The 13815-nt window shown below is 42.1% G+C and overlaps 1 protein-coding gene across 4 annotated transcripts in view; it reads left to right on the top strand.

Moving 5' to 3' along the window:
- Positions 1-5471, top strand: part of COMMD10 (COMM domain containing 10) — a 115245-nt gene extending 109774 nt beyond the window's left edge. For all 4 annotated transcript variants that reach the window (XM_084779611.1, XM_084779609.1, XM_084779607.1 and 1 more), the window contains 2 exons: positions 3914-3973; positions 4684-5471. In XM_084779611.1, coding sequence (XP_084635737.1) covers positions 3914-3973; positions 4684-4722 — 99 coding nt within the window. In that variant the 3' untranslated portion in view covers positions 4723-5471. The remainder of the gene's footprint in view (positions 1-3913; positions 3974-4683) is intronic.
- Positions 5472-13815: the final 8344 nt, after the last annotated feature.

The following is a 13815-nucleotide window of genomic DNA, read 5'->3' as shown; positions in this document are numbered from 1 at the left end:
AGCATGAAGTTGTTTCCTAACGTGTCTAGAGTAGACCGGGATCCAGCTGTAGAGAATCTGGTTTCTGGCGCCTCTCCTCTGGGCTAGAAAATGGCCATCTCCCGCCGGCCTCTTTACCTAGTGTTTGCCTTATACAGTCTGTCTTCATCTCCACCTTAAGAGATGCAGAGCCAGTGCCCACTCCTCTGACTTCTTTCCAAACATATCCAGTTCCTGTCCACACAGACACTTATATTTGAGTTTCTAAGAGTTACTGTTGTTTTACTGTGTGAATTTGAAAAAGACGCTGTTCAGCCCATAACAGAGTTGAGTTGATAGGATGGAGAGGAGGAACAGGTGGCACGAACATAGGACGCCATGACGTGTCTCAAACACCTGTGAGTCTGCTACCTGTGCTGCATTTTCATCAAACTTGAGCTCCTGTTAGGTCATCACATCCAGACAGGCAGTTCTCCTTTGGTGGTGGCACAGCCACTCACTTTCTGGTGGCAGTGATAGAGAGGAAGCCAGTGGAGAATCCCTCGTCTGATGTCAGTCATGAAGCTACTTTGCCTTGGCACGTCTAATATTTCCTCCACAAAATCCACTGTCACTGTTGATGGTAGCTGAGATGACAGAGTTCAGCTTCAACCCTTTTCCCTTTCTCGCTCAGCAGAGATGCTAGTGAACCATGAGTTGACTCAGAAGCCAGAAAGATATAAAGAGGAGGAAGCACCCCTAAAGTACTAACGCTTGAGTTCTCCTCGAACGTAAATGCTTTTCCTTCTTCTTGCGTGCATCAGGGTAGCCACTGGTTTGTATGGATGTCACAATGGAGAGAGGCGGTTAAAAGCTTCCTTCCTTACGAACAAACCGCCCTCCATCTGTAGAGAGTGATAGACAGTCAATTCTGCTTCGATAAACAAACATGAGCTGTCTAGTTGTATCTGAAGCTACACTCGGCGCACTTCTTCCTCCTAGAGATGCAGTGGGCGCACGAAAGCTTCTGACCAGACCACCTCCCAGTGGTTACAGAAACTGCAGCAAGAGTGACAAGGGAGGACAAACATGTGGCTGCACCTGAAAGTCGCTAATTAAAGCTCCTAAGCTTAGTAAAACTGTGTTCTGTTTTCCTTATTTGCTATTTTCATGATGTCCTGAAAAGGAGACTTTAAAAGTCTTGGATTCTGGGAGATTCCATGTCAGAACAGGACAGTGTAGGGAACGACCCAGGCCAGCCATGCTTTTGTTTTTGGTCTTAGACGCCCAAGCTTGTCTTCTTTACAAACCAGCATGTCTCTACAGACATGAAATTTGCAAGCTCCATTTTCTCCAAGGTCCCCCTCAAAGCCATTGTAATGGAAAGGAAGTGGCAGTGGCAGTGAGTACTGGGACTTAGCCTAGGCAGTGAATTCCAGGAATTATCCCAGGCACAGATACAGCTTTTCTGCATATTTTACTTCAGATCTCAATGTTTTTATTCATGTATCTAAACGTTTCAGTAGAGCAAAACAATAACATTTTATGTGCACATACCCATGTGTGTATTTATATTTAAATCAGGGCTGGAGAGATGGCTCAGCACGAGAGCACTGGCTGCTCTTCCAGAGGACCCAGCTTTAATTCCCAGCAGTAACAACTGTAACTCTACTTCCAGGGCATCAGACACTCTCTTCTGGCCTCCAGGGGACCAGACATGCACGTGGTACACAGACATACAAGCAGGCAAAACATTCTTATTCATAATTTTTAAAATTTTAAATCGGACATAAAAACATGGCATTTTAACCACTGTGAATACGCAGTTGGAGTGGTCCCATGTGTTCTTGTAAAATGACATCCAGATTCTTTTCACCTGCACATCTGATTCTGTATACACATTTTTATAAGGGAACTACTGCCTGCCTCCCACCTTCCCCTACTCAAGACCTTAGAAATCTCCGTTCTACTGGGACCAGGCTTGGGTCCTCTGAGAGGGCAGTAGTCACTCTTAACAGCTGATCTCTCCAGCCTCTACCTTTAATTTCTGCTTACCCTTCCTGGCCTTTTTCTTTTAAGATGTCTGTCATTAATTGTGTATTTTGGGAGAGGTGTACACATGATCACAGATGCCCTTGGAGGCTGGGACCAGACATTGTCTACCGGAGCTTGAGTTACAGGTGTTGTGAACTGAAGTGGGTGGTGGGAACTAAACTCAGGTCCTCCAGAAGAGCAGCAAGTGCCGTTAACTGCTGAGCCACATCTCTAGCCCCAGACTTCCTATGGCAGCTATACCACGTCATGATCTCACTGCTGGTGTGAAGGATTCCAGTTTCCCCGCATACCTTCCCTCGTCACTTCCTGTACTTGTTTTCAGTAATAGCTATTCCAGTAGTCTGCACTAACCTATCCAGGACTCTCACAGATGGACTCTGGTCTGTGTTTTGTTAGTACTGTGCTTTTGTGGAAGAAAGATGCCTTCATGTTTTCTGGTCTGCCACACACCGTCACAATAGCTGTGGTTCTTTTAATAAGCATGCTTCATTATTCCTTCTCTTACTGTCATGTTTTAGGAAGCAACACCTCGAAACAGAGCAAAAGAAAATACAATCTAATTTAGTACTGGGTTGAGTGTTATGCAAATCACTTATTGGTATAGTTTTTTTTTTCCCATTTATTCCCTCTTAACTTTTGGCATGGGATTGAGAGGGTAATTCCCCCTTGTAACCTCAGGGAAAGTGTAATTTTATCACTAGATCGTGCTAGTTAGACTATTCCACATTAATGATATGTGACAATCAGCTGAATAATTTTTCTGATACAGTTCTCCACGGCCTTCATAATTTATACCATTCCTGAACAGAGGATAGGCTACACAGCTGCTAGGCTTCCGGTTCTCTAAGTAAGAGAGAAAACGAAGAACTGGGCAGCTTGGTCCTGTGTGCCTCGGCCTCACAAAGAGGGAGGCACTGTTTCTGAACTCAGCCTGCAGACCTAAGAATTCGCTGGAGATAACTTGGATTGGAAAATTTGGCCTTGTTATAAAAATGGAAACCATCAAAACATCAGACTTTTTGTAAGAACACCACAGAAGCTGAGAACCGCACTGATACAGTGAAATGGACCAGAAATTATGTCTGTTTCCAACAGCTCCCCACCTCTTTAGTCACGATGCTCATTCCACGTCCTGAGGGCAAAGCAGAGGGATGGGCATGGGTGGCACATGCTTAGCATTCTGCCACTGTCTTTACTTCTTTAGGGGAACCGTGGGTAAAGTAAGTCACTTTGGCAGTACTACTCAACGCTGTGCATTGTCCTTTAAAGCTGTGTAGGTTACAGTTGAGTTGGCTGGGGACCCACCTACCCCACCTACCCAGGTGGCTGTAGATACACACGCGCTGTTTCTCTGCAGCACCCAGAATGGTTGCTTCTAGGCATGTGACGTGAACCTAGGACAACTGAGTCCCGGCTTTGGAACTGGAGTGCTAACTCTTAGCTTTTGCTGAGTCTGTACTATATAGAAGCTCACAATCTTAGCATGTAAGGCTGTAACTGTCAGGGTAATAGTGCTTCGAGGCGGAGGCTGTGACCACATGAGACATTAATGTCTGGACGAGTTCAATCAGATACGCTGCCTTCAGTGTCTGCATAATGGTATTTACTAGATTTTAAGTGGACTGCTGAGAAAGATGAAATATAATCTCATATATTATCTGTGTCTTGAAAAAAAAGATAATTAAATTGTTCTCTTGCTAGCATATACTTTATTATCTTTTGTGGCGTTAACTTAAAGAAAGATGTCCCTGTAGAGTTGAAACCTTTTGCTCTGGTGGAATGTTACCAAGTGATGTTGTGAGTTCTAGGAACTCCATATTCCTAGACTAGCTGGAGAGTGGAAGATGCAAGGTAAATTGCATAAAACTGAATTATTTTTCCCCTTTGTTTCTCTTTATAGAATCTGGAGAAGGTTTTAGTGGAATTCAGTCACAAGGAGTTGTTCGATTTCTACAACAAGGTCTGTGTTTTTAAATGTTTTCTGGTATGTGGTGGTTTCCTAGAACTTCCTTGGTTTTATGAAGTTTTATTTTTGAATGCCAAATTCTTTAAGCTCCTGAAAACACCTTAACTATCACAGTAGGAAGAGGCAAAACCAAGATGAAGAGAATCTGAAAACTGTACATCAGAAAGGAAATGAAAATGGTTTGAAAGAGATAGGATTAGTGCTTTGTGTAAAACCAAGGAGGGCACAGTGTGCTCCCCGTAGCCCCTGGCCCATTAGATATAGACAGACCATCTGAAATACTTCAATGGCTAGGCCCAAGGCTACAACAAAGCTGCCAGATTTTAGAGATTTATTTTTGAGTATACTTCATTTTCTTTCCAAATACTGATTTCATACCCTAGGAAAATGCATTTTGCTAACTACCAAATAGTAAAGTGTACCATGTAGTGATAATTTACTAAAATGACTGAATGCACGTAAGACAGTAATACTTAGAAGTCTTCCTCCTTCGTAAATGTGAAAAATTAAATGACAAGCCTGAATCCTGACTTCTTTTCGTAGTGAGAGAAGCAGCCTGAGTGTTACTTTTATGCCCTGTGTGTGTTCACTGTGCGGAGTCCCCACTGCCATCGCTTCTGTCTGGTTTCTATGTTTCTAAACATCTTAGATGAAGTTTGTTCCTCTCACTAACTCACTGTCTTTGTTTTTGTCTTTATAACTAGCTGGAGACCATACAAGCACAGCTGGATTCCCTCACGTGATGTTCTCGAGGACTTGCGTCGCCATCACATTCCTCCCACCTCATTCTTTCCCATTGAAGAGAGACTGCCCGAGTATATATTTTAGAGGACCAGTGACTTTATTCCTACGGATAACATGGCTTATCACTCATTAGATAAATACCAGTGGACGAGATCATAATAAGAATGCTGGGGTTTCTTTTATACCTTCTCTCCTCACGTGAGCTAAGAGCAATTGTTGAGAAAACTTTGAAAGAAATCAGAAGTGAATGCCATATTGTTTTTCTATCAGATTGCTGCTTTGTCGCTTCCGCTCAATCTTGCGTTCATGGATCAATGAAGGTCTGTAGGCAGAAGGTATGGTGTGTGGCCTAGCAGAATATGGAACCTTAGCAATTACCTTGATTAGGGAAGCAGCCACAGGCCACCAAGTGTTTCGGCATTTCTCCTACAACTCTATTTTGCTTGAGGAAAGAAATCTAAAATGGTGCCAGTACTGTTATGAGTTAATTCCAATGTGATCCTCTTATTCTATCCACTTGAATGTTTCTGACTTTAATGATTTAATAATCATCTATGCTTATATCTAGTTCTGCAAATTAATAACAGTGCACTTCACAATGTGGGGACAGATTCAGAATGTGAGTGAAGACTTTACCAGTAATGAATGCGGCATGGGAATTGGATTTAAATTGGAAACTTTTTGCATTCTCCTTCTGTAGATACGTTCGTTGGTTTCAATCAATAAACAATTTTCTATTTTAGAATTATTTAAGCTCTAATGCACTTTATTTTTATTTTATAATCTAGCTGTAGCCACATGTAAATATATGATTCCCTCCCAAAAAAAAAATCATTTGAAATTTGTATTAATGAAGTATGGTTTCTAGGAGGGAGAGACTCGGATACAGCCTTCTTCACATCAAGGGATGCGATTCAGAGCGTCCTGTAATCAAGCAAACAAAAGAATTACAGTTGAACACACTTCTCACGTGAGGGTTAGGGTCATACAGTGCTCACTGGGCACCATCGATGCCCACACTTGTTTATGCAAGAATGCTGTTGTTGCTTAGAAAGTGTGGGTTATTGCAGGAAGCAAGTGTTAACAGTGCTTATCCTTACCTGTGTGGTCTCGAGGGTTTGTAAGGCTCCAGCTACCATTGCACTATATGGCTCAGTGTAGGTCTAGAGTACCCTGATGCATTTCTTTCTGTGGCTTATAGGATCACTCTTACTTTCTTTTTCCTTAATGACATCTTAGTTAGGGGTTCTATTGCTGTGATGACTAAAAGCAACGTGGAGAAGACAGAGTTTATCTCAGCTTATAGCTCTAAGGTCATACTCCATTGCTGAGGGAAATCAGGGCACATACTCACAGCACCTCACATTTCTACATCACGGTGACACGTGTTTGAAGTGAACTATCATTGAAGGGGGGCAGGGCGGGAACTGATGAGGACACTGTGAATGATGGCTGCGTGCTTTCTCCCCATGGCTGTCTCAGCCTGCTTTCCTCTACCAACCCAGGACCACCCGCCCTGCGTTAGCACTGTCCGCGGGGAGCTGGGCCCTCCCACACCAATCATCAGTCAAGAGAGTGTCCTAGAGACTTGCCTACCGGCGGCTTCCATAGAGGCGTTTTCTTGATTATGACTCCTTCTTGCCACCAACCAAAGAGCAAACATGGGTTGGTCCTAGATCCTCTGCACATAGGTAGCAGATGGGCAGCTTGGTCTTCATGCGGCTCTCCCAACAGCTGGTACGGTGGCCTTCTCTGACTCTGATGCCTCCCTTTGGATCCTGTACACCCTAAAAACTAGGCTGCCATGTCTGGTCTCAGTGGGAGAAGACAGGCCTAGTCCTACAGCTACTTCATGGGGGGGGCTCCCCCTTCTCTGTAGAGAAGGAGAGGGGTGAATGGGGGGTGAGAGAAGTATGTGAGGGGAGGACCGGGAGGATAGGAGGGGTTGCAAATAAATTTTTAAGAATTAAAAAAAATATAGATAATAAAATAAAATAAAAAGGAAAGAAAAGAAAAAGAATTCTTCTTTAGCTCCTGTCACGTTAACACATAAACTAGCCAGCACAACCATGTTGCCCAGGATGTCTGTCATCTTCTGGGCAATCCTGCTTCAGCCTTCCCAAGAGGCTGGAAATGCAAGCATGTCCCTGCCCAGCCTGCTCTTGCTTTTTTTTTATGCTCGTATCTGACCAGTTTCCAAAGACTACCTAGAGTCCCAAAGATACTAGAAACATTTTTTTGTGTGTGTAAATATTCTTTAGATTTCTTTATGTAAACAGGCTCGGTTGCATTTGTTTGCCCTTCCTAACAATGACCATATAGATAGGTAGAAGGTTTTTTTTTTTTTATCACTTTAATGGCCAAATTAAATTTCCAGTGTAAGTATAATAGTTCGAAATAGAGCTTTCTAAAAGTAGCTCTTTTTTTCTCTCTGTCTCTAAGAAAACCAATAAGAAAACATGATAAACAGTTTCCTCTCCATTAGCCTAATTCAACATAGTCTCACTCAGACACTGAAGAAAGCATGAGTTGGCTTAATTCCAAGGAGACTGAGAGGATAAAAAGGCAGGCGGGAACCTACACAGATACATAATGAAGTGGCGTGTAACATGTTGGTGAATGACAGACCACATATATGTTAGACTGTGTTGTATCACTGTTGTTTCAATGCCTGGGTGTGCAGTGGGGGAGAAAGCAATGTAGTTAGTACTCTTATCCTACATGCCCGCCCAGAACAGACTCTCATCATGAAGTGCTAATGGTGTACTAGAGAGAGAATTTCTCATTAGAATGGGGAGAAAATTTCTTCTGCAAAGATTATGGTGCTTCTATGGTTATTTTAAATTAAGAAATACCTAAAAATCACAAGGAACCAGTATAAACCTGTGGGGGTCTCATCATCCAGAAATGGTCATTGATAGCATTTTTTTTCATGTTTTACATTTCCTACCCATAGTCTTTTCTTACTACTTTTCTCTTTTTTCTAACAAATTGAAGTTGTGCTATAGTTTAATTTTTATGACATATTATAACTGGGACATTTTTCTTATCTTTACTTTCCATAACATAATTTTAATCTATAGCAAATAAATCGTCCTTGAATAAGCTAAATCTTCTCTATTAAACATTTAGGGTATTTCCACTTTTAAAAATGTTAATAAAAACACGCTGATACATAATGCTGGACCACATCTCTCTTTATGTTACCAGATATTCCTACATGTGGAATTACTTTTGCAAAACTATAAAGATTTATTTTCTATCTTTATCTTTAATGCTAATTTTTTATTATGAAAGCAGTAGTTTTCCCATTAAGGACAAAAGTAGTTAGCTGTTCCATTTTGCCATTTCAAAACCCTAGAAGTATCCTTTTTATGTTTTTATTTAGTATTTTGGGAACTTTATACACTATATTTTGATCATATTTACCCCCCCCCCACCGCCCAGCTCCCCTAGATTTATCTCCCACCCTCTCACTCAACTTCATGTTCTTTCCTCTCTCACACAACAAACAACACAACAAACAAGGAGTGGGACTTGTACCCGTGTCCTCTTCTGTGTGTTAGGATTTTCTGGCTTGACCTTGTGCCAGTCAGATGCATGCTGTCACCGTCTGCATGAGTTCATATGTGCATTAGCCGTGTTGTGTCTGGAAAGTGCTTTTTTCTTAGATTTGTCTATCACCCCAGGCTCTCATAGTTTTTCCACCTCCTCTTCCACAGATCCCTGAGCCTTGAGGGGAGGGGTTTGATAAACTCATTCCTTTAGGACTGGGAGCTCCAAAGTCTCTCTCTGTACATCATCTGTCTGGGGGTCTGTCTGTTAATTCCCATCTTCTGCAAGAAGGAGCTTCTCTGATGACAGTTGAGTATCTATGGATACATTAGTATGTCATTAGGACATTACTGCTCTGTTCCTTTAGCAGAATTATAGTAGGGTTGGAAGTGCTTGTATGATTGCAATGAATGGTTTGGTTTCTATATTTTCGGACAGGTAAACATATAAAAGATTTTAAATGCATTTCTTTCAAGGCCTCAGTTACATATTTCTAAATTGTTTCCCTAACAGTTATTTCAGTGTTTCTGATCCCTCCACCAATGAGTAAGAACTCATACACCCCAAGCCTCTCCGTCTGTCCTTTTCTCCTGCTGTACACCTCACCCTTAACGTTCCTCATCACTGGGAATTCATCTCTGTCAGTGGAGTGAAGAAGGGAACACTGGTCTGTAGAAGAAATAGGTTGTGTTAGTAATTCCAGGACTGAAGGAAAAAAATGCTTTTTTAAAAAAAAGATCAAATGAATACAGCACAGTAAACGTAAGGGCCTTGAAGTCAGATACTGTCTTAAAGAGAATTCACCAAATATTTTGCTGCCATGAGCTCTGCATGCATCACCACCATGTTGACCATGCATTGCCACCATGTTGACCATGAATCGCCTCCACGTTCCCCATGATGAGCAAAACAAACACAGTCCCCCCCCCCCCCCCGACACACACACACACTTGAAATATAATGCGAGTGGCAATAAAGTGGACAAGCAGGAAGTAAGTCAGCAAATGTGAGGTAAGCATAACATTCTGATGAGGAAAACTTCACCAGGGGACCAAACCTAAGGCCGTGGGTTTCAGGAAGGATTTTCTGGGGAGTGAGACTTAATCTAGGTCCTATTGGGTAAGATAAAATGACAGAATGAAATTATAGAGAAAAGCATTCCGGATAGACTGCTTTGTGCAACAAACACCCTAGAGGTTAGTAAAAGACTTTAGTAGCCAAGTCTGGTGGCTCATACCTTTAATCCCAGCACTCAGGGAGGCAGAGGCAGGCAGATCCCTGTGAGTTTGAGGCCAGCCTGGTCTACAAACTGAGTCCAGGACAACCAAGGCTACACAGAGAAACCCTGTCTTCCAAAAACCAAAACCAAAACCAAACCAAATCAACCAACCAAACAAAGGCTTATTAGTATATTTCAAGAACCAACAAATCCATGTGGCTGGAGCATGCTGGACTGTGGACTAGAGGCGCTGCTACAGTTAGTAAGCTAGACCAGAGTCAGTAGCTCACCAAGTGCTCATTTCAATTACCTAAATAGTACAGATCTATTTCTAGGTCTCTCCTGTGTCCAAGCCACCACCATCTTTGCCCTTAGACTACCCTGCAGCCATTCCAGCTTGCTTTCAGCCCGGGCTTCATTCCAGACACTAATCCTACTAATGATACCATTTCTTTGCCTAAAAATCCTTCAAAGGCTCCCATTATACATCAAAAAGAAGGTAATGACCTGGCCCTCAGCCGCTGCCCCAGTGGTATCCTAGTTCATGTTTGCTGTGCATATATTAAACAAATTATAATTGGCTAACGGTCATTTCTCTTGGCTTCTTAATAGGAATAACAATCTAAATAACAGCAATGTCTTGAGGATTGAGTGAGAAAGTTTGTGTTAAATGTTTTGACTAACTCTTGTTAGAACTCCATTGGAATACAGCTCTCTAGCTGCCCAACTCACTCTAGAAACGACTGAGTCAGTTGGGAGAGAGTGTGTGGTTAGGGGCGTATGGAGAAGGACTGTGAGTGACTCAAGAGGTGACTAGGAATGTAGCCAGCAAGAACTGAGGCCCTCAGTCCTGTGGCCAGAAAGAAATTCTGCAAAGATGTCAAAGGGCCTGGAAGTAGGTTACACTGCGTAGCTAAAACTTTGATAGAGCCTTAGGAGATTCTAAACGTAATTAAACTATGCTTGGAGTCATGGATAAGAGTATGCCATTTTAAACTTCTAAATTCATGGTAATTTGTTATGGCACAATGGAGGGTTAAAGCAAAAATACCATTTACATATAGCATATGCCGACTTTTGCACTGACAGCAAAGTTGAGTACTCCCCCCCCCCCCCCATATAATGTGCAAAGCCTAAACTGCTTATCACATGGTTCTTCATATGGGGAAAAGCTGTGCAGATGCCTGCATTATATTCTGCCTCCTAAGCTGGGATATTCCTAGAAGACACCAGAAGCTGTAAGATGGTACGTTGTGTGTTTCCATAGCTTCACTTAAATTGTTACCCAACTAGGAGCTCCATTTTCCATCCTCCTTTGCAGCTACTGCAGAACCACAAGGCAAGGCTAAGTCTCACCAGAGGATTATAGAAACAAAGATTTGGAGCTAAGTCTGCTTTGAGCAGGTGAAGATTATAGTATTTAAGAGATAAGGAAGAATAAGGTAGAAGGAACCTGGGTCCCCACCTCCTGTGGTGAAGCCCTGCTGCCCACATGACCTTGACAGATAGAAGGCTACATGAGGAAGTAAACATGCTTGAGCAGCTATATTTGGGACAAGTAAAGACCACAAACTGCTATTTAGCCAACAACTTAACCAATTTGATAACATTTTCAATTATGCAGCAATTTAAAATACATTTTAGAGGGAGAAATAGTGACAGCAGATAATTCAAACTGTGTAAATTAAATGTCAAAGAGGAAATAGAAAACAGGAAAACAAAAACTGAAAGCAATCCACAACTTCGGGGTCAACTCTAGGAGTTACTATGACCATATATTCTTCCTTCTCTCCAAGGGTGGCTCCTTAAAGAGTTGGAGGAAACCAGAGTGGACATTGTGAATTTGCCCCAAAATCTTCCTGTAATTCCCTTCAACTGGGATAGTGTTCACTTGTTTAAGATCACTAGTCAGAAGCTACTCAGAGTTTAAATTTTTAAGTTTCAGATCAGTCAATTTGCTTCCCTAAAACTTTGATTTTTTTAAAAAATTATGCAAATAGTCTACTGAATAGACCAGCCTCACTTAATACTAAAATTAGAAGCACTTTCTTTGGATTTTATAGTAAAACTTAATGGCATTTATAATTTTTGAAAAACTGAAGGAATTTTCATTATTGTCACCTCAGCACCTGTCTCTCTGGAGGATGAGGTGACGGATGGGGTGTCTACAGTCCAAATCCAAGAGACAGTAGTCACTAGCTGGCTTTGTTTTATTTAAAATGGAAAAATTTTAGCCTCCATTTCAGAAGAACTAGACTGTAAATATAAGGACATGCATGTGTACCGGGTGTAGTCTATACATGTGTAAAGTCCTGTGGATTAGGATTCACATGGGGAAAATGCTGCATATATGAAGCCGTTCCCTTGGCAGGACCATAGTTCAGTCATTTTTAGAAGCTTATGAGAATCTGAGAATCATTTGTTAAAGGACTGGAGTTCTTAAAGTATCTTTTTCTTCAAAGAAATATTTGTGAAGGAAAGCAGAACACAGTAAAGTTAATCACTGCATTTATTTTTACTGGTGTTTTGATTTCTTGCTGCTTCGCAAACACAGATTGCATATGCATTTATTTTTGAAATTGAATTTTGAAGAGCACAGTTCATCTTACCCGAACTGTTTAAGGCAATGTCAGTAAGGAAGGTTTTCACTTCCACTATGAATGTGGATTTACTACAAGGCATGGCTTCCTTGATTTTCTCAAAGTGTTTCCTCCTGTCTCCTAAATCACTGCTTTTCCTTTCATGCTCTCTTTCTGGCACACAGTACAGATTCCCTCCGCAGGTTCAGCCAGCCACCTATAGACAAAAGGCTCTAGAAGAAAGGATGCCCTAACACTTCTATGCTGGATGTTCCAACTTCACACACACACACACACACACACACACACACACACACACACACACACTGCTATGCTTTGGCAGAGAAACACAATAATTTTCCAAATGATAGAGGAAAAGTGACTCACGAACCCCAGACCATGTGTTTCACCCTGCAGTCTTAGCCTCTCCATTACACGCCAACGTAAGTAGTTCTGCAAGCATCATGGTACTTGAGAAATGTAGGCTGAACGAGTTGATGGTGTGCATGGACAGTATTTCTCTCTGTCTCTCCTTATTTGCACAATGCCATTTAAATTCTTAACCAAAATCATTGTAACCTCGAGTTGTACAAGAATGGTTTTCAGACTCTGTAAGCCAAGTGCATCTGCAATCCCATAAGGGAATGGCCCTCCCAGGGAGGGTCTCCTAAACTCACAGATCCCTTCAGCCATCACGTACATATGGAGAGTAGACGCTTAATGACCAGCTGAAACCCAGATTTCTGCCACCCAGAAGGCTTAGGCTTGCTCTCCCATAGCTCAGAAGAGATTTACGAGAGCCGTGAAGTTGACCTAGACATGCTTCCGGGTGCTGATGCTGCAAGCACAGAAAACAATTGCGTTCCTACCAAAGGCTGAGGTTATTTATAAGGCAGAGTCAACTGAAGTGCTCCAGAGAGACATCAACATTCCTCTATTTAGAGGTATGTTCAGCATCTATAGGTTTTGCGAGCTCATTGCCCAGAAGGCTTTAATTTCCTGCCGAAAAGTGCATTTTGATTAAGCCGTGTAACAGACACATCCTGTGTGCACTGACAGGGAGACTTTACCCACTGATTAGAGGCAATTCAATGACAACACTGTGGTGCAGATTGTTCAAGGTTAGCACAAATATGCTACCTGGTCAGAAATATTTTTTTTATTATTGTAGTTAATACAGATTTCAGGAAATGTGGGAAGCCAGGTACAAAGATATTCAAATATTTGGGTTAAGCATTCCACCTATGCAGCCAAAACTGTGTGTCCCCTTAGGGATGGAGTCCCATAAAGGGATCAGTTTCTTGTTGATAGAATGACCATCTGTAAGGCTTTGCTACCTCATGCAGAATGCCCTATGAGCTGCAAAGTCTTGGTCCCTCTGTCAGCACTGTGGTGCCTTTTTACTGCAAAGTATGTTCTATCTTTGTTTGGTAATAGAGCAGTAAAGGGAAAGTCACCAGATGCGTCAGTCTCAAGGCTTGTGAGTTGCCCTTGTTGCAAACCTGGGAGCTCTGAGGGTGGCTACCTTTGCTAAATACGCTATTAGCCCATTCATATGTTTGGGTCAGTGACTGTGTGAAGTTCTGGCTGGCAGGTTCAGATGTGTTGGTGGGTGCTCTGAGCCGATGACGCAGTGGAGTGTGATGACCATCTGCGAGCTTCCTCCTTCAGGCGGTCAATGAGGGTTTGCACAAAACTACTGCTTTCACATAGTGCCTCGGCTCTGAGCCAGCTCCCAG

Source organism: Acomys minous (genome assembly GCF_964271855.1).
Source record: "Acomys minous genome assembly, chromosome: 4".
NCBI lineage: Eukaryota > Metazoa > Chordata > Mammalia > Rodentia > Muridae > Acomys > Acomys minous.
This window is presented reverse-complemented; position numbering and strand designations above follow the sequence as displayed.